This window comes from Equus przewalskii, chromosome 6 (assembly GCF_037783145.1).
Source record: "Equus przewalskii isolate Varuska chromosome 6, EquPr2, whole genome shotgun sequence".
NCBI lineage: Eukaryota > Metazoa > Chordata > Mammalia > Perissodactyla > Equidae > Equus > Equus przewalskii.
This window is the reverse complement of record NC_091836.1, coordinates 27,042,846-27,068,348: the sequence shown is the minus strand read 5'-3', so window position 1 is coordinate 27,068,348 and position 25,503 is coordinate 27,042,846. Positions and strand designations below refer to the sequence as shown.

Below are 25,503 nucleotides of genomic sequence, written 5' to 3'. Positions count from 1 at the left end.
TGTTGTTTAGAATGGAGAAAAACTTGGGTGTGAATCCAGGTTAAGGAGAAGAACCAGCAGAGAGAGAGATATTAAATATGTAAGGGAGGGACCGGCCCGGTGGCGCAGTGGTTGAGTTCACACGTTCCACTTCTCGGCAGCCCAGGGTTGGCCGGTTTGGATCCCGGGTGCGGACATGGCACTGCTTGGCAAAAGCCATGCTGTGGTAGGTGTCCCCCATAGAAAGTAGAGGAAGATGGGCATGGATGTTAGCTCAGGGCTAGTCTTCCTCAGCAAAAAGAGGAGGAATGGCAGTAGTTAGCTCAGGGCTAATCTTCCTCAAAAAAAAAAAAAAAAAGTAAAGGAAAGGGCATAACTGATGGAACATTTTATTTAAAAAGGGATAGACGTAAGGATCGGGTTAGCGTCAGATAGAAGGTGTGATGCTTCAACTTCTAAGACAGAAATAAACAGAAGTCTGTGCAAGGGTGGTGCAAAGTTAATGAAGCTTCTATGGGACAGCTTTGATTTGAAAGTGGGCTTATGGATAGAAGAAGAGATTTGGAATGCTGCTGTGGGAAATAATTGTCCTTTAAGAACAGTGGTTCTCATCCTTGGCTGCACGTTAGGATGTTCTTGGGAGCCTTAAAACAAAAAATGATGCTAGACCCCCAGCCCCAAGGATTTCTGATTTAATCCCTCTGGGATGCGGCCCAGGCACCAGTGCCTGTGTTGAAGCTAATAAGCAGCCGTGATTGACAACCACCAGTAAGAGACCGGCAGAGCCACAGAAAGGGCTCCACTGAGGTGTGGGAGCAGGAATTTACTGTTGAGCCAATCAGCCTGGTTACACAGTTCCCTCCAGCACCAACACTCCTGGAACAGAAGCTGTGGAATTAGAGAGTGGCACTTGTTCACTGAGGTTGGTAAGGCACTAGGCTAAAGGAATAAGTGATCACAGAGGCTGGGGAAAAAGAATTGAATTGGCCAACCACAGGCTCTAATTTGATAGACTAAGAAGAGGTTCAGATGAAAGTCAACAAAGTAATAATAGCAACACCAAGTCATTTTTTTTTTCAGTGCTATCTACCAACTACTAAAATAAGTGATTTATACAAATTCTCATTTACTCTTACATAGCTCTAGGTCCTATTATCCCCATTTTATAAATGCAGAAAGGGAAGCTCAGAAGTTAAGAAAAGGTTCCCAAGCTTATGGAGTTAATAAGTGGCAGAACTGGGATTTGCACTCAGATCTAATCGACTCTAGAACTCAAGCTCTGGTTAGGCAGGAGCATGGGACTGTGAAGGTGAGAGCATAGTTGCTTGTGGGAATCTGCTGGGTTTTCAATGGGTCTCAGATAGGTCCAGAGGAAAGGAGATGAGACCGTTTCTAAGGGAAACAATGGAAGGTTAGGGATTGGTCTCTCAGGAAACCAGAGCAGCAAATGTATTGGAGGAAGAGTGGGAAATCAGACGGGGTAGGCACATTGGCAGTGCCAATCTGTCCATGGAGTATAGACTCCATGTGGTAAAAAGAAACTGGGAGACACTAAAGGGTTACTTAGGGGGTGATTGACATGATAAACAGTAATCTTTAAAATTCACCAAGCTGGGGCTGGCCCCGTGGCCCAGTGGTTAAGTTCGCACGCTCCGCTGCAGGCGGCCCAGTGTTTTGTTGGTTCGAATCCTGGGCGCGGACATGGCACTGCTCATCAGACCACGCTGAGGCAGCGTCCCACATGCCACAACTAGAAGGACCCACAACGAAGACTACACAACTATGTACTGGGGGGCTTTGGGGAGAAAAAGGAAAAAAATAAAATCTTTAAAAAAAAAAATTCATCAAGCAGACGAAGAGCTAGGAAGGTCACTGAGAAGTCGTCTGCACTGAAATACTTTTTTCTCCTTTTGTTCCCTGACTTGTCCTCGTGGCCAGATGTTACTCAGGACTGAGACTCAGGCTTGAAGAGATTGCCGACGCGTTAGCCATAAGCTACCTTTCAAGGGTTCATACCTAAGATCACGGTTCTATTTTCAAGGACCAACAAAACCTTCTGCAAGTTGACTAGTGGCAGGAAACCAGAGCCAGACACTTTGTCGCATTTGTTGCTACCCGTGTAGAAAAGGTTATTCAGGAATATAATCTTGTTACAAGATCTTGGGTATAAAGGAGGCGTGGTACACACAACACCACCACGACAATTCCACAAGATTGCCATGGACCCCCATCAACGTTATCCATCAGCAACCGCCCCTGAACTCACTTGGAAAATACTCAAGGGGACCAAGGCAGCATAGACGGGGACGGCGTCAGCTCTTTCTTGATCTGAGCAGACCTAATTAAATTTACATCTAAAGAACTAGATTCCAGTGTCTTCCCAGCCACAGGTTATGTTCAAATTAAAGAATAAGTTAAAATTGCTGGTGCACAGTAATTTTAGGAAAACTAAAGAGGCAAAATGAATAGCTAGAATTTTCTGGGTGATGACCAGAACATAAACAATGCTGGGACCTGATTTGGCCAAAAGACACCTGGTGAGCTGAGTTGGCTGGTTGTGGTGCCCTGGGAATGGGGAGATCATCTGTCAAAGGGAATATCAATTCTGCAAACCAAGCCCGGCAGTATGGAGAAAATGTGTTTAACCCATCTACTCTGCTTCCTGTTTGTAATTTTGCTTTCCTACTTTTCAACTTGAGTTTACTCTGGAAGTGGAACATTTATTCCAAGAAAATGTGCCTAGCATGGTCTCTCAGTGATCAAAGACATCTGCTTAGTACGCATTAACTTCAGCGCAGTATTCATAACTCTCTGAGGATTATCTTCGCTAAAGCCTCAGTAGGCTGATGTTGCTTCATTTTCTTCAGGTGTATAAACTGAAGAGGCAATTTTTACCTGCTATGAAGTCCAAATAAAATGTTACTTGGCTCCTTGGGCTTGTTAGCCTTTAGTCTCGGTTAGTGACTACCAGATGTAGCTCGAGCATATTTGGAGAGGAACTTTATCTGCTGAAACTTCTTTTGGAAAATCAGAATATTACGCTGCAAATCATCAAAGAGGGAAAATGCTGTACTATAAAGCTTAGCCAGGTGTGATATAATCATTTCATTGAGATTATGGTATGGGTAAATCTTTTTTCTTCTAGGTAATGAACCCATTTGCTTTGTAGTTTGAGTTTTAAAAAAAAGCTATTATGTTTCCTTAGGAAAAAAACATACAAAGTTAAAAGTGTGAAATCCATTTTACCATGTTGAAAACGTTTGGATTTTTACAATAGTATCACAGATGTATATATTCCAGATTCAAATTACTTGGGATTTTAGGTCCTAAATATTTTACATTAAAGTCAAAATGAAGTCAAGTGTAAGTAACCTGTTTTGTTTTGTTTTGTTTTTTGCTTCTAGTTATTTTTAGGTAAATAAATGAGGATAGGATATGAGACTGGCAAACCATATTTGCTGGGAAGACCCATTATTATGATTGAATTTCAAGTAGCATTTTTAGTCGCATCCCATTCTTCCAAAAAAAAAAAAAAAAGGAATCCTGTTGTGTTTTAAACAGACATTGAAAACCTCAATTCTATTTGTGAATCATTTTCTTTTTAAAAAATGTTTCCTACAGACAGATTCTCTAGGAGCCAGCCTAACACTTTCGCTAACAGCTTCATAGTTCAAAACACAAAAAGTAGGGTGGGGGGAAATGAGTGACTAAAAACAAAATGAAAATGACCAATACCTCTTGGGAAGCATTTTGCCACAATTAGTAGGTGACCTCATTGGGGACAGCACACCCGCCAGAAACCATATTTACCACAGATCACCCAAACTATTATATTCAGTATTAACTAAAAGGTCAAAGGATTGGATTTATGTAATATTTTTAAAATATACAAGTTACAAATATAAGAATACTGTGTACATTATCAAATAATTCATCTGTATTCCTGAAGTGTCATATTTTCTATGATTTTTTTTTTTGAGAAGATTAGCCCTGAGCTAACATCTGCTGCCAATCCTTCTGTTTTTGCCGAGGAAGACTGGCCCTAAGCTAACATCCGTGCCCATCTTCCTCTACTTTTTATATGTGGGACGCCTACCACAGCATGGCTTGCCAAGCGATGCCATGTCCACACCCAGGATCCCAACCAGGAAACCCTGGGCCACCAGGCTGGGCCCTCTATGATTCTTGTTAATTTGCATGAACTATGGAGAAAAAATGTATTGAGATATTTGGATTAGACCTATCAAATACTAAAATTGATCCCAGAAGAAAATATCCAAGGGTTTATAGCTTGATTCTATACCATCCATACTTCTCGCCAGAAATCTGAAAATAAGATGTAAGAATATCTGACTATCTTATAAGAACTTCATGCAGAAACTGTAAAAGTTTTACCCCTGGCAGGATTCCTAGGAGAATGGGCAGCTATTTCATATTTTACTTTAGGTTGCCTCTTCACTTCTGTTTGTCATGACCTCAATCAGGCCCCTTTGGAAAGTAACAGAATATTTGTGAATGCAAAGCCCTTTTCTTTGCCTGCTCTCATTTCTTGAGAGGTCTAGGAGAAGAGACTCTACCAGGCAGTGGCCTGTTTTAAATCCTTAGGCTTCTCTCCCTCCCACTCACTTCTTGCCCTCCTCCCCTTCACATTCCTGCTACTTAGAAAGACAGTGAGGCAAATAAGGCCTCACACTTTTAGCATTTTAATAAGGAACCTCTTAGCCATCCTCTCTCTAGGATGGGCACAAGGTGCAGGGTTACTCCCTCACAGCAGTGGGTGTTTTAAAATCTCGGTGGGAGATGACATGTTCCAAATTTAGAACTTAAAAAGTTGTAAGAACAGCCTTTCCACACTCTTCTGCCACCTTTCCATTGACCGTGCCAAAATAAAGAAAGATCATCAAATGAGAACAGGCTACTTATTCAGAGCTTGCTACAGCAAGGAGGCCGGGCAGCTAGACTTAGTTTGGTAGAGACTCACGAGCACGCAATGAAAAAACGGGAAGGCTCCAGGTACGCTCTGATTGGACACTAGTGGCACGGGGAAGCAGGAGGCGGGCTGACCAGAAGCGGGGCATGTCGTACGATTGGTTTGGGGGGCAGATTTGGCTCTCTCTGATTGGTCCCGAGTTGGAAGCAGGGGCAGAATTAGGGAAGCTGGCAGTCAGTGACCAAGTCCTGCCCGCTCTGGGCCGATCACTGCAGAGGCTGTTGTTTGCCTTCTCGCGCTGGCTGCTGCAGAGGTTGTGGGTCGGGGTTCTGTTGTCACCTATGGTCTGGCCATTGTCCTGTATATTGTCTCTCGGCGGGGGGAAGACCCAGGTTTTCATTTTACCTTGACCTAGCTAGCTTTCTAGCTTCAAGTTTTTGTTTTACCTGGAACAAGACAGCATTCCTGTTATTTCTGTTAAGGATAAACGGAGACGTTATGAAAATATGAAAAGTATTTATGGGAACAAATACATAAATATCTTTCTAGAGGGGTCAGAGAGGAAAGAGTCACCCTCGGCCTTCAGCTTCCCCATTTCTTTAAAGAACTCCATTTCCATTAGAACTGACTCTTCAGCAGCTTTCCCTTCCTTTGGCGGAGCCCCGGCCTCCCCCGCCCCCTCTCTCTCTGGGGCCGGCCCAGTGGGCCGGGAGAGGAAGGCGGCTGCCCTGGTCCCCCGTCTCCTCCCCCGGCGCGCCCTCCGCCGCCCAGCGCGCCCCCTCCCCCGCGGCCCGGTCCTCCCCGTCGGCCCCCCCGGCACGCCCTCTCGCCGCGCCCCCCCTCCCGGCGTGCTCTCCGGGGGCCTCTCCGCCGCACCCCCGCCCCGGCGTGCCCTCCGCTCCGGGCCGGCCTCCCTTCCGGCCTCCACACCCGGGCGCCCGCCGGTGCCTCCCGGCCTCTAGTTCCGCGCGCTCTTGGGCGGAGGCGCGCCCCTAAGGGGCTCGGACGCGGCCCGCTCGGCCCTGCAGCAGCCTCCTGGGCCCGCCGGCGATGGCAGGTCAGCTCTCCCATCCCCACGCCGCTGCCCGGGAGGCCGTTCTCGGAACGCCTCCCTGGTCCGCAATGAGTAGATCCCCCTCTGGTCACGACCCCCAGCGGCCGCTGTGAGGGCCGAAGACCGGGCGGACTCTTCCAAGCTACCATGCCCCAGTCGCGTCTCCTCAGCTGTGGCAAAGCAGCCTCCTTTCCCTCAGGAAGGGACTCGTATGTCCCCTCCAACTATGCCCAGCGCGGGCACCCGCGGGGCCCCGGTCGCAGGGAGAGCACGGTCCTCCATTTTCCCCTTAGGGCGCCTCCCCGGCCCGGCTCGCTCCTGCCGCGAAGCCTGACACGCCGTGACGCCGCGGCGGGCGCTGCAGCGGCGGCTGGGCTCTCGCCATCTTGCGAGGAGGCGGGGCCGCCGCCGCCGCCATGCGGGGAGGCTGGGAGAGACGGCGAGGGGGAGAGACGGCGAGGGGGAGGGGGCGGCGGGCCGGGGCGGGGGAGCGGAGCCGAGTCAGCTCAGCCCGGGCGGCGACTTCGGCGGCGCCATGAGAGCGGGCAGCGGCGGAGGTAGGGCCGGCCGGCCCGGGGAGCCGGCGGGCGCGGGCTGCGCAGCCGAGCGGCCCTGAGCGGGGCGGGGGCGGGGGCGGGCGGAGGCAGAGGCTAGGGGCCGGGCGGGGGCGGGCGGAGGTTTCCGAGGAGGAAGGAGCCGCCGCCATTTTGGGAGCTTCGAGTCAACAATAAAGGACCGAGAGTGCCGAGCGGGAGTGGCCTCGGTGGCAGGACTCGGACCCGAGCCGCGGGCAGTGGGGTGAGGCGGTGGGGTCGAGGTCGGCGGCGTGCGGGAAGCCCCCCGGCCGGCGCGGGGGGCGCTCGGAGGCGGAGGCCTGAGGCCTGGCCGGGCCTGGGGAGGAAGGCCGGCGGGCGGCCGCTGTGGGGCAGGGGCTCTGAGCAGGAGATACGGAATGTCGCGGCGGCGGGCTCGGGATAAGGAGCGGGCAAAGTACATGGAGGAGCTTTGTAGAGGATGAGAGAATGTGGGACCACAGGGGCTTCGGGGGATGGTGGAGGTTATAGGGTACCAGGCGGCCCTATAGGGGGCGGCAGGGACATGCAGTATCGCAGGGCTCGGTTTAGAAGAGGACGGGCAGCTGCTTCATCGGAGTAAGGCCTTGTATGTAGGTCGATAACAAGAGGTATTAGGGAGCCCCCAGCCGTGGCGGAAAGGAGGGCCTTTCTGAGTAAAGGGTTTCTCTTTGGGGCCTTGTAGGGGGGAGTCCCTATTGTTTCCTGTTCGCGGAGCTGGTTCCCTGCTCTTGTGGCGCAGATTCGATTGCAGGGCCTCAACCCTTTTGTGTTTATGGTCACAGGGGGCTGACTTGAAGTGTGCGTTTTGGGGGGCAGGGGGGAGTAAGAAATGACTGCCTTAGAATTACGGGGTTCAAATAATTGGCTTGTTCCTTTCCCTTATCGCTTACTCCGTTTTCTCTAACACGGTCCCCTTTTTCCTTCAAAATAAAACAGTCACTCCAACTTGCAGACCGGGCTTAGAGAAACTGCGCTGCATTTGCAAACAAAAGCTCTTGTTGGAGATGGCGATACTGTTTTGGGTGTGAAACTGTCAGTTGCTAACTACAATCTGGGAAGTGCTGTAATTAACTCCGCAAGGGGCTCCTCCCAACTAGTCTACGTTTTGTTCGTATTTTTGAAAATCTAAATTGCAAATCTAAATTGGGAAGGGGTAGGAGGAATATTTCCTTGTCTGTGACAAAGCTGCAGTGCAGATTTCAGTTTAATAAAGAGAGGAGCAGTTATCACAGTCACATTTTGGATCTAGGGAGATGTGAAGTCCTACGTGCATGATGGACTGTAATAATGTTTAATCTTTAGAGGTTGCCCTCTTCATCCTCTTAGTGCTTTGCTAACAGCTACATGATATTGTTGATCATAATATAAACCTGTCAATACAGGAAACCATTTACTGCCTTGAACTGAAATTAGGTGGTTGTAACCACGGTCTGCTTAAGAAGTCAGTCACATTCTGGGAGACTTCCAAATATACAGCTTTGTGTATGTGATCATCAGGATTTACTTGTGAGCGACTTTTTTTCAATTTTTAAACAGAGGAAGTCATAAGGAGTATTTTAGAAAAATGTTTAGTGTTTGAGAAGCCTTGGCATATGGCAAAAATAACACTAATTAGTAAGCTAGTGTATTTTTTGGTAAGAAATGTAAAGTAGTTTAAAAAAACAAACCCAACAGAGTAGGCCTTTGTAAATTAAGTTTTCATTTATTACATTTTAAAATAAGAATTCGATTTTAGGAATAATTAAAAATGGAGGAGGTTGACCAGCTCTTTTTTTAATACAATTATTAGTACTCTGGCTTTCTTGGAAAGCTTGATTAGAGTTACTAGTGTTTTTAGCCTTTCACAGATTTCTTAACACAGTAATTTTCTTTTCGTGTTCTTATAATTTTTTTTAAATAATGCTATTTTAAGTTAGGATATACCTTTTGAAAAGTGTTATATTGAAATGTAGCTAATAGATTTTTAGTGTTTACATTTTATTAAGGTAGCTAAAGATTTTCTTGGCTGTTTCTTAAGCAAAGCATTTTGACATATAGACATAATCTATGTCCCTTGCTTGATACAGGTGTTGTTTTAAAGGACAAAAACTTAAGGGAAAAAAGAATGCATTTTTCTTCATAAAGTTTAATTTTCGTAGTTGAAATACATAGGGCACAATTTTTTTTTTTTTTCCTGAAAGCATAAAGTTAAGTCAAGAGCTCACTTAGGTCTTCCAGGATTCTCAGCTGCTGTCAGAAATAGGAAAAAAAAATTAATTGTCTTGCCTTGTTTGTATGTAGATTTACATAAATTAATTGTGTGATGCTTCGTTGAGTTGTAGTACAATTAAGTGTAATGAATCATTGACTTTTAGAGGTGGCAGGGGCTTTCAGGAATCATCAGGGAGGAAACTGAAGGGACAAGATTGTCATTTGACAACTAATGCTAATTTAATCACGTACCTTTCTACCTAATCTCTGGGTTGCTTCGAGCTGACAATTTAAAATGTTTGAGATTGGTCTCAGTGTGGGTTTGGTTTTTGAGGCAGTTCGTCTTGTGTCTCTCTTAGGCTGGCTAGTGATTTGGTCTAAGTGCAGATGTATTCTTAATTCTTTAAAAGAGGAGCGTTCTAAAGGAGTTTTTAAAAAGGAAACAAAACTTGTGTTTTTTTAACTTTTCTGTGTTTGCTAATTTAACTTTTTCTTTGTTTCAGATTGAAGTGAGTGAATTCAAATATATAACTCAACCTTCTTAGAGGGCTTTCTAAAAAATAAAAAGTTGATTTGGTGCATGAGAGCAAGTTACTGCTGCTTACCGTTCAGAGACTTACAGGTGCTTGCCTGCATTGCAATAAAGGACTCATATACTGAGCAAGACTTATATTTATCTCTTCGTTTTGGAGAGCCTAATAAACTGTTATTACAGTTTCTCTACTGACTTTCAAAAGTTTTAAAGTTTGAAAGAGACATCTTTACAATTAATACAGCATGAGCACGGCCAGAACAGAGAACCCTGTTATAATGGGTCTGTCCAGTCAAAATGGTCAGCTGAGGGGCCCTGTGAAGCCCAGCGGTGGCCCTGGAGGAGGGGGCACACAGACACAGCAACAGATGAACCAGCTGAAAAACACCAACACAATCAATAATGGCACTCAGCAGCAAGCACAGAGTATGACCACCACTATTAAGTAAGTGATAGAATAAATACTGAACACACTTGGGGCACCAAAGAGATTTCCTTTTGTTACTTTGTTGTTGACTACTTTGTCTACCTTAATTTAACCATTTTTGATCACAAATAGAGGACAGATGACTTTGTTTTATGGCTGGTAGATATTTGCAATAGAATAATGTATTTCTGTCATAATTCAGGTTTATTAAGTCATAACCATAGGCACAGATGATATACATTAATTTGTATAGATTTTTTTCTTTTTCTTTTTTTTTCTTTCTTTTTTTTTGAGGAAGATTAGCTCTGAGCTAACATCTGCTGCCAGTCCTCCTGTTTTTGCTCAGGAAGACTGGCGCTGAGCAAACATCCATGCCCATTCATCTTCCTCTGCATTATATGTGGGATGCCTGCCACAGCATGGCTTGCCATGCCATGCCATGCCCGCACCTGGGGTCTGAACTGGCGAACCCCAGGCCGCCGAAGCAGAATGTGCGCACTTCACCGCTGCACCACCGGGCTGGCCCCCAAGATTATTTTTTATAAACATTTTGGGCTTTCATAATTAACTCAGATTCATCTTGGTTTTGCCATTATGGCTTTTCCCTTGATGGTATAACTGCACCATACCCTAGTTGAAATAGCAGTTAAAGGCAATTTCAAGTTTTAAGACTTACCTAGTCTTCTGAAGTTCAAAAATACAGAAAATTATCCATAACATTTTTTTTAGTTTAGGATCTTTGTTTGCTTTTCTAGTTTTTAAAAAAATATGCTTTCTCCTTTTACACCTACAGACATAGAAATTAACAAGCAGTTATATATCTTGGGGAACTCAGGATTTTGAACTCTTGGAAGCACTCATCTCTGAATAGTCCCAAGCCCCTTTGCCAACTCTAAAAACTCATCTTACTGCAGAATATATATTTTTTTAAATCTGAAAGTTGGTAGGCTACTTGTCATCTTTAAGTGTACACTTGAAATTTTTTGAATTATAACTATCACTGTAAAGAGTCAGTTAATAGAAAATTTACATTTAAGACTCTTGACCCCATTTGAGGTTTGACTTTGTTGTTAAGAATCTAACCGTATAGGTTGATTTAAGCTCTAGAAGTCTTCATAAGATGATGAAACTGGTTCCCTGAACTTAAGTGCGTGTTTTGTTACAACCGAGATCTCTTCCATGCTTAAGAAGCACTTCCTAAAGAAAAATAGCCCTTATAGTGAAGGGGAGCACTTATGTGGTGATGGACAAGAAATAATGTACAACTGACATCTCACATCGATGTATACTATTGTGAACTCAATAGAAAGAAGAAAAAAATAGCTCTTACAGCTACCAGGATATCATATAGATGATTGTTGCTATGTGGTTCACTAGTTACCTGTAAGAATTTTTTTTTTTTTTTTTTTTTTAGATTTTTAAATTTTTCCTTTGTCTCTCCAAAGCCCCTCAGTACATAGTTGTATATTTTAGTTATGGTTCCTGCTAGTTGTGGCCTGTGGGACACTGCCTCAGCATGGCTTGATGAGTGGTTGCTAGGTCCGGGATCTGAACCAGCAAAACCCTGGGCCACTGAAGTGGAGCGCACGAAGCCAACCACTCGGCCACAGGGCCAGCCTCCTACTTATTTAAGAATTGATTTCCCACAGAATTGGTTTGGTCACTGGGAAAATTGGCATTAATACATATTGTTACTTTTAAGGTGAATGCTTTAATTAGTGTAGAAATTAAGAATATTTTCTAAATTGTAGTTCATCTTGACAAACTAATAGGCTAGCAAAATTTAGGTTATTTTTAATCCTTAAGGATAGAAACGTAAAGCCGTGTTATTTCATTATGAGTGCTTTCCACTTAAATTCTGATTTGAGGCAGCAGTGGATTTTGCTTTGTCTTTTTTGCTTTTCCTAGGATTAATGGTTTCTTTTCAATTTTGTGGGTTCTTTAAATCTGTTTAAGTGTCCTCTCTCCCATGAGGGCTTCCAGATCCCATCAGCTGTCTCAGAACTTTTCTAATACTTATCTCTGTTACTTTATTTCTCATTTTAAATAGTGCTTTTAACCTAAGGTTATAAATTCCTTGTGGGCAGATTTTGCATTGTATCTTCTGCATTTTTATTCACTGTTTATTGAATTTGACAATGTGGGAAGCTGGCCTACTAGGATGTTCAGTTGACATTTTTGCTCAGAAACTTTGTGTGGTATAGGCTGAGGTGAAAGGCTTTAGTACTCTTGGAATTGGTAGCAAATGGCTGTGTTAGAGTATCTTGGATTATGTGGGAGCTAGCTATAAGTAAAATAAGTGCTCATCTTTCTAAATCAAGACTTTTGAGATGTTTTGGGGACTCTGATTACGTAAGAGTCACTATAATGAAATCAGTGAAAACTTTTATTTCTTTTGAAGACAGCACAATTGAAAGCATTGTCTGCTTTATTGACAATATTTTTTCTATTAGGTACTTTGGGTATTATTTGAGGGTTTTACCTCGTCAAAAAGAAATTTTTCTATTATATATATTTTTTCTTTCGTAATTTGAAGCATCCCCCGTAAAAAAAGATTGAGAGAGATGTTCATTAAAAGCAAGTATTGAGTTCTCTTTTGCCGGGCGCTGTGCTGAGTGCTTTATATAAATTATTTGATAAAATTCTTAAGCCATTTTATGTATGAGAATGGAGGCTTAGAAAAGTAACTACTGCAAGGTCACAGAACTAGTAAGTGTAGAGTCAGATCTTGAACTCAGGTCTGAAACTTTAGAGTCCTTGGTTTTAACTAGTCACCAGAAGTTACAGACTCAGATGCCTATAGGAGACTGTGCCAAATGAGAGGGTGCTTGCCCTATTTAAAGGGGTCAGCTGCTTGATTTTAAACTCCGGTTATTAAGCTCTATCAAACTGTTGCCATGCGGAAACTTGGAACCAATGTGGCTAAAGCTTCCAGTTTTTTAAGAAAAGCCAGAATCTGGACTTTTACATGAAATCTATTAATTTTTAGATGCTGGCAGCTAATTTAAATTAAAACACACATATAATCTCCATAGGTCAAACAAAACATCCAGTTGTGGTAACAGTCGCAAATATACTACACTCCTTCTCTTAAGAGGATGGATGCCTTATTACCTTCTATTCTTGATTTGCTTTTACCCTCCTTAGATTGTTCTTTGTAAGAAGAGCAGTTTTTCTCAAGTTATTTGTTTCTATTAACTATATTCTTAAGTAAATGGCAGTAGACTAAATTTACTGTACTTTTTAGAACTTAATTATAATTGAGATGAATCATCTTTGTATTATTAGAATAGTAATGCTGTTAGTTCTGATGCTTCAATTTTACTGTGTTCTCTCTAGACCTGGTGATGACTGGAAAAAGACTTTAAAACTCCCTCCAAAGGATCTAAGAATCAAAACTTCGGTAAGTTGGTTGTAAAATTCAAGTAGAAAAATGATGTGGAAACTGTAAAAATGGAATAGTTACTTAATAATAACAATAGGCATCATGTGTTTACTCTTACGTAAGTTGAAATTGTGAATTTGATGATTCACCAAATTCATGTGATGAATTGCCAAAAATTACCACTATGTGGAGGATTTATATTAATAGTAGCATAATGTATGTCTGTATGTTAAATATTGTATTTATAGATATATATAGCTTACCTAGTTTATCGAATACTTTTATAGTTTTCAAGGCATAGTCTCAAAATTCTCTTTTGCACACAGCAACACAGTAAGATTCAAGCTCAGTATTAGCCCTATTTTGTGCATGAGAAAATGGAAGTCAAGAGGTTAGTTCTCTTAGCCCAGTTTCTCAACCAGGGGTGATTTTTGTCCCCTAGTGGATATTTAGCGATAGCTAGAGACATTTTTGGTTATCAAACCTAGGGGGATGCTACAAGACAGCCCCTTACAACAAAGAATTTTCTGGGGCCGGCCCAGTGGCACAGCGGTTAAGTGCGCACGTTCTGCTTCTCGGCGGTCCCAGGGTTTACCAGTTCGGATTCCCAGTGCGGAGATGGCACCACTTGGCAAGCCATGCTGTGGTAGGCATCCCACATATAAAGTGGAGGAAGATGGGCATGGGTGTTCACTCAGGGCAGTCTTCCTCAGCAAAAACAGGAGGATTGGCAGCAGATGTTAGCTCAGGGCTAATCTTCCTCAAAAAAAAAAAGGGAAAAGATTTTTCTGACCCAATTGTCAGTAGTGCTGAGCTTGAGAAACCCTGGTTTAGACTAGGATATTTGTAGGCAATGAGTGGTGGAGCTAGTATTTAACTTCACTTCTTGTGATTTGCAGTTCATAGCATGATACTTATACAGAAGTAACAGTATTCCACCAGTCCTTAGAAGAAAATGACCACAGCATCTTCTTTCCCCAAAACATAGTTTTCAAATGGCTTGTGTGTCCTAAAAAGATAGTGGTTATTCTTCAGGAATATTGAAATATGGGTCAAGACAGAGAACTAATCTGCATATATTTATATTTTAAATGGGGTAGATAAAGTATTAGTCTCTCAAACAAACTTTCTTAAGCATACTAACTACCAAAGGAACTCAGTTGTACTTGTTATTCTTTTGTTGTTATTTGTTTTTTTTGTTTGAGTAGGATGTGACCTCCACAAAAGGAAATGAGTTTGAAGATTACTGTTTGAAACGGGAGTTACTGATGGGAATTTTTGAAATGGGCTGGGAAAAGCCATCTCCTATTCAGGTATGTTTCCTCTTTTTATCACATTTAATGTTATGAGTTAAGCATTACGTACTTTTCTTTTTGTTCTGTGGGCATGATACAACAAACCAACATTTCTCTCGTGTATGTACGCACAAATATATGCATACACTTTCTGAACCTTTTAAGGGTAAGTTACAAAATCATGGCTCATCACTTCTAAATAGTTGAGTGTGTATTTCCTAAGAATAGGAATATTCTCTTGTATAACCATAGTACAGTTATCTTCAATTTAACGTTAATACAATGTTTCTGTCTCATCTGTCGTTTGTATTCTAATTTTTAGTTGACCCCAAAGTGTCCTTTATAGCATTTTTTTTTCTCTTCTGTCTAAGATCCGTCCTAGGATCAGTATTACATATTGTTGTTATGTCTCTTTAACCTCTTTTAATCGTGAGCATTTCCCTTGTCCTTTTTTTGTCTTTTATGACATTGACATTAAAAAGAGCCTCCCTTTTTAATAGGACATTCCTCATTTGGGGTTTGTCTCGTTTCCACGTGATTAGATTCAGGTTATGTGTTCTTAATCACAATACTGTGGAAGTCATGTTATGGCCTCCTCAGGGTATCACGTTTGGAGGTATATACAGTGTCCATCTATTCCTCATTGGTGATTTTAATTTTGAGTACCCTGTCAAAATGGTGTGCTTTTTCTACAGCATAATTACTGCTTTTTCCCCCCCGTCCCTTAAACTAATAGGCAGTCTGTGGGGAGCACTTTAAGACCACGCAAATACCCTACTTTTCATCAAAATTTCCCGTCTCAGCATCCACTGATGATTCTTGCATGATCTCTTCTTTACTCTCATGGATTATGAGTTTCCAGCTCTAGCACTCCTTCCATATTTGCCCTGTAAAGAGCCTTTCCTTATGCTACTCATTTTGTCTTTATATATTATCCTTTTGGACTCATGATTCCTTTTTTTCCCCAGTCATATTTTTGTGCTCATATTGTCCTGGATTTGGCCAGTATGAGCTCCTTCAAGCTGGTTCCTGTGTGTTTGTAATGTGCCTCTTTCATTTTTTTTTCTAATAGACTATTTTTTAGAGCAGTTTTTAGGTTCATAGCAATGGAATGGAAGTTACAGAAACTTCTCATAAACCCCTGCCCCCCCCCCATACATAGCCTCCCCCATTATCAGCATCTCCCACAAGAGTGATAACATTTCTTGCAACTGATGAACCTACATTGATGCGTTATCACCCAAAGTCCATAGTTTACATTAGAGTTCACTCTTGGTATTGTACATTCTGTGGGTTTGAACAAATGTTTAATGACATGTATTCACCATTACAGTATCATACAGAATAGTTTTACTGCCTTAAAAATCCTCTGTGCTCCACCTGTTTACCCTTCCCCACTCCCTTCATTTTTCTTAATCACTTCCTTTTTGGTATATCATGATGCCAAGCTAATCTGTACCTATCCTGCCCCAGCCTTGGAATCAGCCATTTCTCCAAGGAGCCCTGATTCCAATTTGTGGGGAGCAGTAATGGAGACCAAGATCTGAGCACTAGGTGCACTCTGCTCCTTGGCCCTTTCAGTGGAAAGAGCAAGGAAATAGATGTATGTATACACATCTACACACATACATACATGTAGACATAAACAAGTAGTATACATATACAAATTTGATAAACCTGTTTGTTGTCTTCACGTAAGTTGAAACTGTTGAGTCCAAGCTGTACTAAGGACAAACCGTGGCATTGAACACTTTTTCATTGAGGAAACATGTTTTGAGTGACCCAGAAAGTGTTAGTGTTAGACACTGGGGATGTTGTGATGAACAAGACAGAGTTCCTGCCCTCACAGTCTGGTGGCAGACAGCTGATTGTACAGATAATTTCAGTGTAAGTTTCTAGTTGAAATTGCACATCTGTGTAATCATTAGGAGAAGCTGGAACAACCTGAAAGAAGTGATCCATGTTCCAAGCAGAGAACACTGGGATAGTGATAGCCTCTGGGTGAGAGTGTGCCTTTGTGGACAAACTGAAAGAAATTTATTATGGCTGGAGAAAGTATCAAGATAAGGTTATTCGTTATCATATAAGCAATTTGAGTGCCGATGTTAAAAGTACTTAGGAATCTACTTTTCTACAGTTTTGTTTTGTTTTGAGAAAGATTAGCCCTGAGCGAACATCCGCTGCCAATCTTCCTCTCTTTGCTGAGGAAGACTGGCCCTGAGCGAACATCCATGCCTACCTTCCTCTACTTTATATGTGGGATGCTGCCTCAGCATGGTCTGATAACCAGTGGGTAGGTCCACACCCGGGATCCGAACTTGTGAACCCCAGGCTGGCGAAGCAGAACATACAAACCTAACTGCTGTGCCACTGGGCTGGCCCCTCTACTTTTCTATAATGTAGTCATGTTAATCCATTTTATCTACAGAAATGAAAAATGTTATGAGAGCTCTTCTACTGTAGGGACCATATCGTTCAACTTTCTGTCTCCAGTACTTAACAAGGTGTATGGCAGGAATTAGGCCTTCAGATGTTCAGTTGTTTTAGACTGCTTTGATGAAATTATGGTTAACATATGTCTGTAGGTGAACTTGGTCTAGAGAAGTGTTACAAGAGCACTAGCTTTGCAGTCAGACTGCCCAGGTTGAATCCCAGCTCCATTCTTTTCTAAGTTGATTATTTGAGATAGCCCTCTAAGCCTTGGTTTCCTGACCTATAAAATTGATAGAATAGTATAACCATAGGGTTGTTGTGAAGATTAAGTGAGATAATTCATGTTGATATGCTTAGTACAGTGCCTAGTACATGTTAAATGCTCAGTAAATATTATAGGTTATTGTTCCCTATAGTAGTTTTATCAAAAAAAGGAGATTGGTTCATTAGCCGACTTTAATTCTTTTTTTTTTAAAGATTGGCACCTGAGCTAACAACTGTGGCCAATCTTTTTAAATTTTTTTCTGCTTTTTCTCCCCAAATCTCCTCAGTACATAGTTGTATATTTTAGTTGTGGGTCCAGCAGACTTTAATCTTAATGCACCGTTATTGGCTCCTGTTTCCCACCTTTGTATTAAAATTTAAAATTGACTTTGTTATTTGCACTCTCGGTATTGGTATAGTATATAGCCAATTAACTCTCCAGCCACTTAGCCAGGCTGACATCTAGCTTTTTCTGTAAAGTAGAAATAATAACTCATCTCCCTCACAGGGTTTTTATTGTAAGGATCAAATGTAATATATAACAAAATATGTTTGAAATGGCAAAGCACTGTATGAATATGTATTATTAGATACCTAAGACCACCATTCACATTGCCTTTTTCTTCACTGTTATTTTGCCTCAGAATCTGTGGAAAACACAAGATAATGTTTCTTGAAATCATTCAATGTAACCATAAATGTTAGGATTTTAGAACCAAAAAAGAAATTTAGAAATTCTGTAGTAAAATCTGACCTCATGACTGTTGGCCTTCTGTTCATTTTGTTCTTGTCTGCCTTCTCTCCTTACTTGTCCCCCCTCCCCCCACCAATATAGCTATTGTCTTCTATAGTACTTAGTTTTACAGTTTTATCCAGGCATTTTTTTCCCAAATAGAAAAGCCTTCTTGATCAGATAGGTGTCTGCGTTTGAATCTTTTTTAAGAGATGGAACTTAGTTGCAGTTTGGCCATAAGATTATTGGAAAAATGAGGCACTTGAAATCATATCCTCTCACAAGAAGATTTTACACTCACAGGCTGGAACCAGATATACTGTAGATTGCTCCTACACATCTACCTTTGGTGCAGCCATCTGTGACTCTAGTTCTAGGTCTGAATGATGTGCCCAGGAGCGTAACTGTGCTGTTCTAAAGGCATAGATAGCTTTATAGGAACACAGACTTCTTTGGAGGGCTTAAGAACCTACTGTTTTGTTCTGCTTAACATTGGGAAACCTTATATTAATTTTGAGATGAGAGGTGACAGCTCTTCCTTCCAGACCCCTGGGCACAGCTTTTGAAGATTTTTTAGATAAGAAAGTGATGAAATGCCAGTAGTTCATTATTGAGGGAAATATGGACGTTCCTTAACCATTAGCAATAAAATTTCATGTCAGGTCGAGAATCTCAAATTATTTTGAGAAATTATTTTGTCAACCAGATCTAATAAGGATTAATAGTTCATTATTTATAGTAGAAATTACAGCTTTCTTAATTCTTTTGTAAACCATTCCTCCTAATATGGATTTATTATGGCTAAAAGAATTGTTTCCTAAAGTGTCAAAAAAGTCTTTAAATGCATTTCCCCATTGGTTACTAAGGTAAAATTGGGGTGTGTTCCATAAGTTAGTTATTTTTGAAATTACTGCCTTCCATCTCCTTTATTCAGGTAGCAGTAGATATCTGTGACAGCCATTGCTACCTCCTCCATGGTACCATTTTTTCCCCCCTGAAATTAAGGTTCTGAAGCCCAGTTGGCTCTGGGAACTAAGAAGCTGCTCCTCTAAAAGCAGTTAGCTGGGCAGTTTTGAGCTTTTTTAGGTAACCACGCTTTTGTAAAATGCTTCTCAATACTAGGAAATTGCAAAGTATACCATTCTGTGGTTGTAGGCAACAGAAATGAACTTCGGCTAACTTAAGCAAAGGGAAATTTATTGAAAGAATATCAGTAGTTCACATATTAAGAAGTCTGGAGAAACACAGTTGGAATTGGCCAAGATCTGAGGCAGCTCTGAAGGGCTTAGGAAGCTATACATTGTTATAGCTTGGTATATGCACTACAACAATTTAAGTTCTTAGAAAGGAGCATTCAGCTGCTCTGGTTTCAGTCACTGTCTGCCATTTGACCAAGGAGGTTGGCTAGACTATCTATTGGCGTGACAGAGACGTAATTCCTCAGAAGAAAGTTAGGGTGCTCCTAAGAAAGGGAAATGGGTATTAGGGTAACCAAAACACAACAAATACATATTGGATCAGTCCCCAGCCCTACAATGGAACATGGACTTGGAGACCTGAGGCGGCAGAATCAGAGCTAAGGTTGTGGGATTGTTTGTTGTTTTTTTTTTCTTTTGGTAGCTTTATCAAGATATAAATCACATGTTACACAATTCACACATTTAAAGTGTACAATTTAATGGTTTTAATATATTCACAGTTGTGCAACCATTACTTCAGTCAATTCTAGAACATTTTTGTCACCCCAGAAAGAAACTCCTTGAGCAGTCACCCTTCATTTTCCTGTAGTTCTAAGCAGCCACTAATCTGCTTTCTGTCTCTATGGATTTTTCTATTCTGGACATTTATGACTGGGTTCTTTGACTTAGCATGTTTTTAGAGTTCATTCATGGGATAGCATGTATCAGTACTTCATTCCTTTTTATTGCTGAATAATGTTCCGTTGTACGACCACAGCACATGTGGTTTATCCATTCATCATTTGGTAGGGTTGTTTCCACTGTTAGCTATTATGAGTAAGTCCACTATCAACATTCATTTGCAAATTTTTGTGTGGAGATATTTTCATTTCTCTTGGGTACATATCTGGGAGTAGAATTGCTGGTTTATATGGTAACTCTGTTTAACCTTTTGCCCGACCGTTTTCCAAAGTGGCTGTACATCCCCACTAGCAGTTTATGAGGGTTCTGATTTTTTCATATCCTGGGCTACATGTTGTTATTTGCAGACCTAACTTCAAATCCTGGTTCTAGCATTTCTTGCTTTTGTGCCCTTTGGGCAAAACAGTTAATCCCTGAGGATCCATTTTGTCAGTTGTAAAACGAAAAGTATCTAACTTGGAAGGGTATAAATGATGTATATAAGTACCTATCATAGTGCCCAGCACACAGTAAGTTTTTAAAGAATTTTTGGCTTCCTTCCTCCTTTCTCTTCTCCCTGGCAGCTCCCCATGATTTCCTCTTGGATTTCAAAGCTGTCTGAGCCTGACTTGAATTCCCTTGCTTCATATTAACTAATCTTCCTAGGAAACAGTAGTCAGAGACTGTGGATGTACTGAATCCCCTGACTGCCATAATGACCACCATGTGTGGCAAAATGTATTTCACTGCATGTTAACTTACAGACTGACTGACTTTCATTAAAGCCTTATCCTTAAACAGTTTCTGTAGAGCATAAGCTGTATCAAAGAGAGCAGAGGAATAGAAGTCAATTGCTTTAATCTAAGTTGAACTCAAAATAGGAATTAGGATACCCCCAATCTAATTCTACCCTGCCTCACTTCATTCAAAAGTTTTATACGTTTAAAGGACGTGACTCAGAAAGTCATTGGGAAACCCTTGGAGACCACCTAGCCTTTTTTCTGCCATAGAACTGAGTAGTGTGCCAGTAGCCTGTTTAAAAACCGTAGAAGAGAATGAACCCATGGGAATAATGGGCATTCAGAACAACTGAAGATTAACACTTGACTCAAAGTAGGAGGGAAGAGATTAAAACCAAAGGGTCAAAGCCAAAGTTTTCTTCTTTGACCTGCTTTACCATAATAAACAGACTGTTTAATGCTGGCTGTAGGAACAAGATAACAGTAATGTCCCTGGACCATTTTCACAGTTGTTCTGGCAGCTATGTTGGTTATCCTGACCGTGTGGAACCCACCTGACCCCTGTGATTGGGGTTCTGGATAGAATGAGTGCTGTGGTGAGAAATGGGAGTCATGATGCTTATGACTTAGATAGTTCTGCAATAACAGACTGAAAGTGCTAGAAATCATTTGATTGTTAGCTGAGGCATAGAAAGAACTAATTATTACAGTGATTATGAGTCTTCTAATTTATTTTCCTAATTTTTTGGTTTTAGAAATTTAAAATTTTTAGTTTTAGAAATAGAAATGTTCTGTTTCCTGCCTGTTTATACCTGTCCTGCTGTTTTAATTTCTCTCTGTATATGTGTAATTGTTGGGAATCCTTTGCTATTGTCTAGGAAATTTGTCCTAAGTTAATAGGAAATGTTATCTTCTGCAAAACACTCATGACAAAGTAAGCTAAATATGAAAACAAGAAGTCACCCTAGGTTGATGTGACCATGGATTGAGATAACTGGAATAGAATCGAACCTCCAGTTGATCATGTTTCAGGATACAGATATTGAAGTTTATGTAATGTAATGAATAAATATCAATTAGGACCCGAGGTTAAACATTTACAGTCTATTCCTGTTTTGTGTAAGGGTAAATTGTCCAAGCTATAATTTTTCATTGTGCTCAAATTGGCCTCCTGATCTCAAAATAGCATATATAGTCTTTGTATTGTTTGTGCCATTTTTGTCTCCAGTTTTTAATTGTGCAATGTCCTTTGCTTTTTTCTCTATATAATCAAGTACCATTTATGTGTCAGGCCAAGTTCCTCCTCTTTCTTTGTTGTTGATGCTCAGCTTCCTTAGACATACACACTCACATAGACCTTTTTTTATTATATTGGGATACAATTTAATATGTAGTCTGTAAGCAGTTCTGGTAAATATTGGTTGATAATGATGGTGGTGTTGACTGGTCTTGCTCATTTACTTGATCTCTACTTATTCTCGTAAAATGCAAATGTAAGACACTTTAAAGCAATACCAAAGAGGTATATACCTTCACTATATGTTAGGGAAGAGTTGGCTTACATCCTGTTTTTATTCACAAATAACTTGCATTGTCTTGTCTCTTTTAGGAGGAGAGCATTCCCATTGCTTTATCTGGTAGGGATATTTTAGCTAGAGCAAAAAATGGAACAGGCAAGAGCGGTGCCTACCTCATTCCCTTACTTGAACGGCTAGACCTAAAGAAGGACAATATACAAGGTTAGTTGTTTGTTTAAACTAAAAATGGCAGTTTAAACTTGGAGCTATGTGGAAGACATTACCATCTTTTTTGTCAGAATTTACATAGTTTGGAATTAGTATTTACTATTTCTTTTCACACCTTTTGGCCTGGTTGTCTTTTTTTTTTTTTTTAAGATTTTATTTTTCCTTTTTCTCCCCAAAGCCCCCCAGTACATAGTTGTGTATTTTTAGTTGTGGGTCCTTCTAGTTGTGGCATGTGGGATGCTGCCTCAGCATGGCTTGATGAGCAGTGCCATGTCCACGCCCACGATCCAAACCGGCGAAGCCCTGGGCCGCTGAAGCAGAGCATGTGAACTTAAGCAGTTGGCCACGGGGCCAGCCCCTGGCCTGGTTGTCTTGTAAAAATGGTTCCTAACTTTTTAAAGAGATTGCTAGTTGTCAAAGTACTTTTACATATTACACAGTTTTGACAATGTTCCAGTGGAATTGGCAAAATAAGTATTATTGCCCTAGAGATAGGAAAGCTAAGATTGTGAGAAGTTAAATTATCTGATGTTGCTACTTACAAACTGTGGAACTGAATTGTTTCTTGTGGCTTATGTGTCTGCAAAGTTCCTTGTAGAAACATGAAGTTTTTGTCTTTAAAGCCTTATGGTTTGGGGATTTTTAAGAGCTTAGGCAGTAGGGAAGAAACAAGTTTCCATAGTTGTACCCAGAGTAAGCTAACAGAGTTAAGTTTTCACCTCTAAAGCTTTTTCTTCAATTTTCAGCTTTCTTGGTCTATAAATATTTCTCCCGTCTTCCCTTTACCTGCTTTTACATGATATAAATGGAACCTGGGCAGCAGGAGTTTCCAATTTGGGTGTTTAGCGAATCTCTTACTGAAAAACTAAGTTGATCTTTGAGCTTAATGGTTGCCAACTCAAAGAACCCTTTTAAGATTTGTAACTAAGAAGAGTACAAGATTTATATAGCAGTGTTGCTGGGGAAAGTCTAAATCTGGAACACTTATAATAGGTTCTCTCTCTCTTTTTTTTTTTTTTTAAGGAGATTTACTCATTTGACTTTTCAGAATCAGGCCTATTGTGATTCAAATTTTAATATGGCTGAGTATCTAGATTGCAAGGAGCAGTATTTGTGTAGCTTCTTAAACTCTTAAAATAAGTGTCCTTTTTTTCTCTTTTCTCTGTTGCTTGATGTTTTCCAGCAATGGTGATTGTTCCTACTAGAGAACTTGCTCTACAGGTCAGTCAAATTTGCATCCAGGTCAGCAAACACATGGGAGGGGCCAAAGTGATGGCAACCACAGGAGGAACCAATTTACGGGATGACATAATGAGGCTTGATGACACAGGTAGGAAATGATTGCTGTAAGGTGGTCTGCTTCTCTGAGTGCAATTCCACACACAGCTGTTTCCTTTCAGTAATATATTAAAAATTATTTTTAAGAATTAATAAGGAACAGAAACATTGCAGTCGAAAAATGAATAAAGGAGATGACCATTTCAGTTGAGAAAAAAGACAAATTGATAGTAATTAAAAGGATATTCTACCTTACTAGGTTTTTTTTTTAATGTGAGTAAAAATAGCAAATTGATATTGTGCCTATCTGATTGGCAAAGCTAAAAAATATTAGTAAGCAATAATGTGAGTTTGTGGAGAAAGAAATAGACTGTCTTGCAACATGGTAGTGTAAATTGATACAGTCTCTATGGTGGGTAATTTGGCATTATATTTCAAAATTATAAATGTATATTTTCAAGAATCTTTCCTGAAGAAATAATAGGGCAAATGCAAGGTTGTTTACTACAGTGTGGTTTGTAGTATTGAAAAATTGAAACAACCCAAATGTCAGAGGAGATTGGCTAAATACATTGGGGTATAGTCTGATGTACCTGCACACAGCTATTAAAGAGTGAAGCTGATCTGTGTTCATTTGCTTGAAGAATTCTCCATGATACGTTATTGAGTGAAAAAAGATAAAACAGCAAGAATGAGATCCTTATATATAAAATTATGCATAGAATTTTAGTCAGAATTTTATATATGATTGCCATTCTGTTTATTTAATTACTATATTCTTTATACTGCACAGTTATTTAAAATGATTATCTCATTTGATCCTTTTAACAGTCTTCTAAAGACTGTTGCTCTAGATTAGAGGCAAACTACTGTATCAGAAGCCTGGTATACCTTTTATTATTCATTGGAGATTGTCTTAAGATAAAAGTATGCCCCTTATTTGGAGCGGGTGATTTGGGAAGCTGTAGCCCACCCTGGGTAGAGGTGAAACAAACAAGTATTCTCTGGCCAACCTAAGATGAAATGGAAATCCATATCCTAAAACACATTCTTGCCTCTCTGTGTAGTATTCCTTCCTCTACAACGTTTCTAATAGTATATATATGATGATATGATAAAACTTTACTATATCCTTGTTGCCCAAGCTAAAATTAATAAGAATATGTTTTCTAATCTTATGTAGTGCACGTGGTGATAGCTACCCCTGGGAGAATCCTGGATCTTATCAAGAAAGGAGTAGCAAAAGTTGATCATGTCCAGATGATAGTATTGGATGAGGTAATGTCTCTTCATTGGAAAGAAACTATTCTGTGCTTTGTTTATAACTGCCAGTGAATGAAGCAAAAGCTCTTTTGTGCTTATGACCTTCTAATAAATGCATGACTCTTGTCAGTTCGAAATAATTTGCTTATAAAACGTGTTTTGTCCTTTAAAGGCAGTAGATGATAGGCATTTATAGAAGTAGTTCAGCCTTATGTCTTGTACTTAGGGATGCTGGTAGTTTAGGTTTTATTTTTCTTTTTCAAGAAGAGGAGTTGTTGAATAACCTCAAAGCCAGTTTTATTCTAAGTCTTTCCATTCAGTGATATGTCTTAAAAAGCATGTGATGTCCCTAACCTCTGATTTAGCATATATGACTTTGTATCGTTTGGTTTTTCGTTCTGTTATGTATGTTATCTCACCAGGTTATAAGTGCTTTTTAAGAACTTACTCGTCTCTGTATCCTTGAGATCTAGCAGTGTTTTATACACTTTATACTTTTTAAACGCTTTACACACTTTCATATTTGGTCTGTGTTTTAGATAACTGGATCAGGTCGATCATGGTCTAATTCAGATCAGGTTTTTATCTTTGAGTAATGAAAGACAACATTTATTAGTCACTGTGTGCTAGCACTATGTGCTTTACGTATTCTTTCATTTAATTTTTACAACAACCCTATAAGGTAGGTATCCTGTAAAGTGCTTACTACAGTAAGTAGACATCCTGATTTTAAAATTGTGGAAACTGAAGTATTCAGTGGTTAAGTAACTTCCCAACATAGCTAATAAATGAAGGAGACAAGCTTTGAACCCAGGTAATTT

At 40.6% G+C, this 25,503-nt stretch overlaps 1 protein-coding gene across 6 annotated transcripts in view; it reads left to right on the top strand.

Annotated features, from left to right (window-relative positions):
• The first annotated feature begins 5,712 nt into the window (after positions 1 to 5,712).
• The window catches only part of DDX6 (DEAD-box helicase 6), a 36,176-nt gene continuing 16,385 nt past the window's right edge, over positions 5,713 to 25,503 (top strand). For 2 of the 6 annotated variants that reach the window (XM_070625025.1, XM_070625028.1), the window contains exons 1-7: positions 6,383 to 6,520; positions 9,232 to 9,705; positions 13,027 to 13,090; positions 14,281 to 14,385; positions 22,006 to 22,135; positions 23,325 to 23,471; positions 24,603 to 24,697. In XM_070625025.1, coding sequence (XP_070481126.1) covers positions 9,506 to 9,705; positions 13,027 to 13,090; positions 14,281 to 14,385; positions 22,006 to 22,135; positions 23,325 to 23,471; positions 24,603 to 24,697 — 741 coding nt within the window. In that variant the 5' untranslated portion in view covers positions 6,383 to 6,520; positions 9,232 to 9,505. Of the gene's footprint in view, positions 5,967 to 6,382; positions 6,521 to 6,602; positions 6,762 to 9,231; positions 9,706 to 13,026; positions 13,091 to 14,280; positions 14,386 to 22,005; positions 22,136 to 23,324; positions 23,472 to 24,602; positions 24,698 to 25,503 lie in introns of those variants that run through there. The other 4 variants (XM_070625026.1, XM_070625029.1, XM_070625024.1 and 1 more) reach the window with 4 other exon arrangements.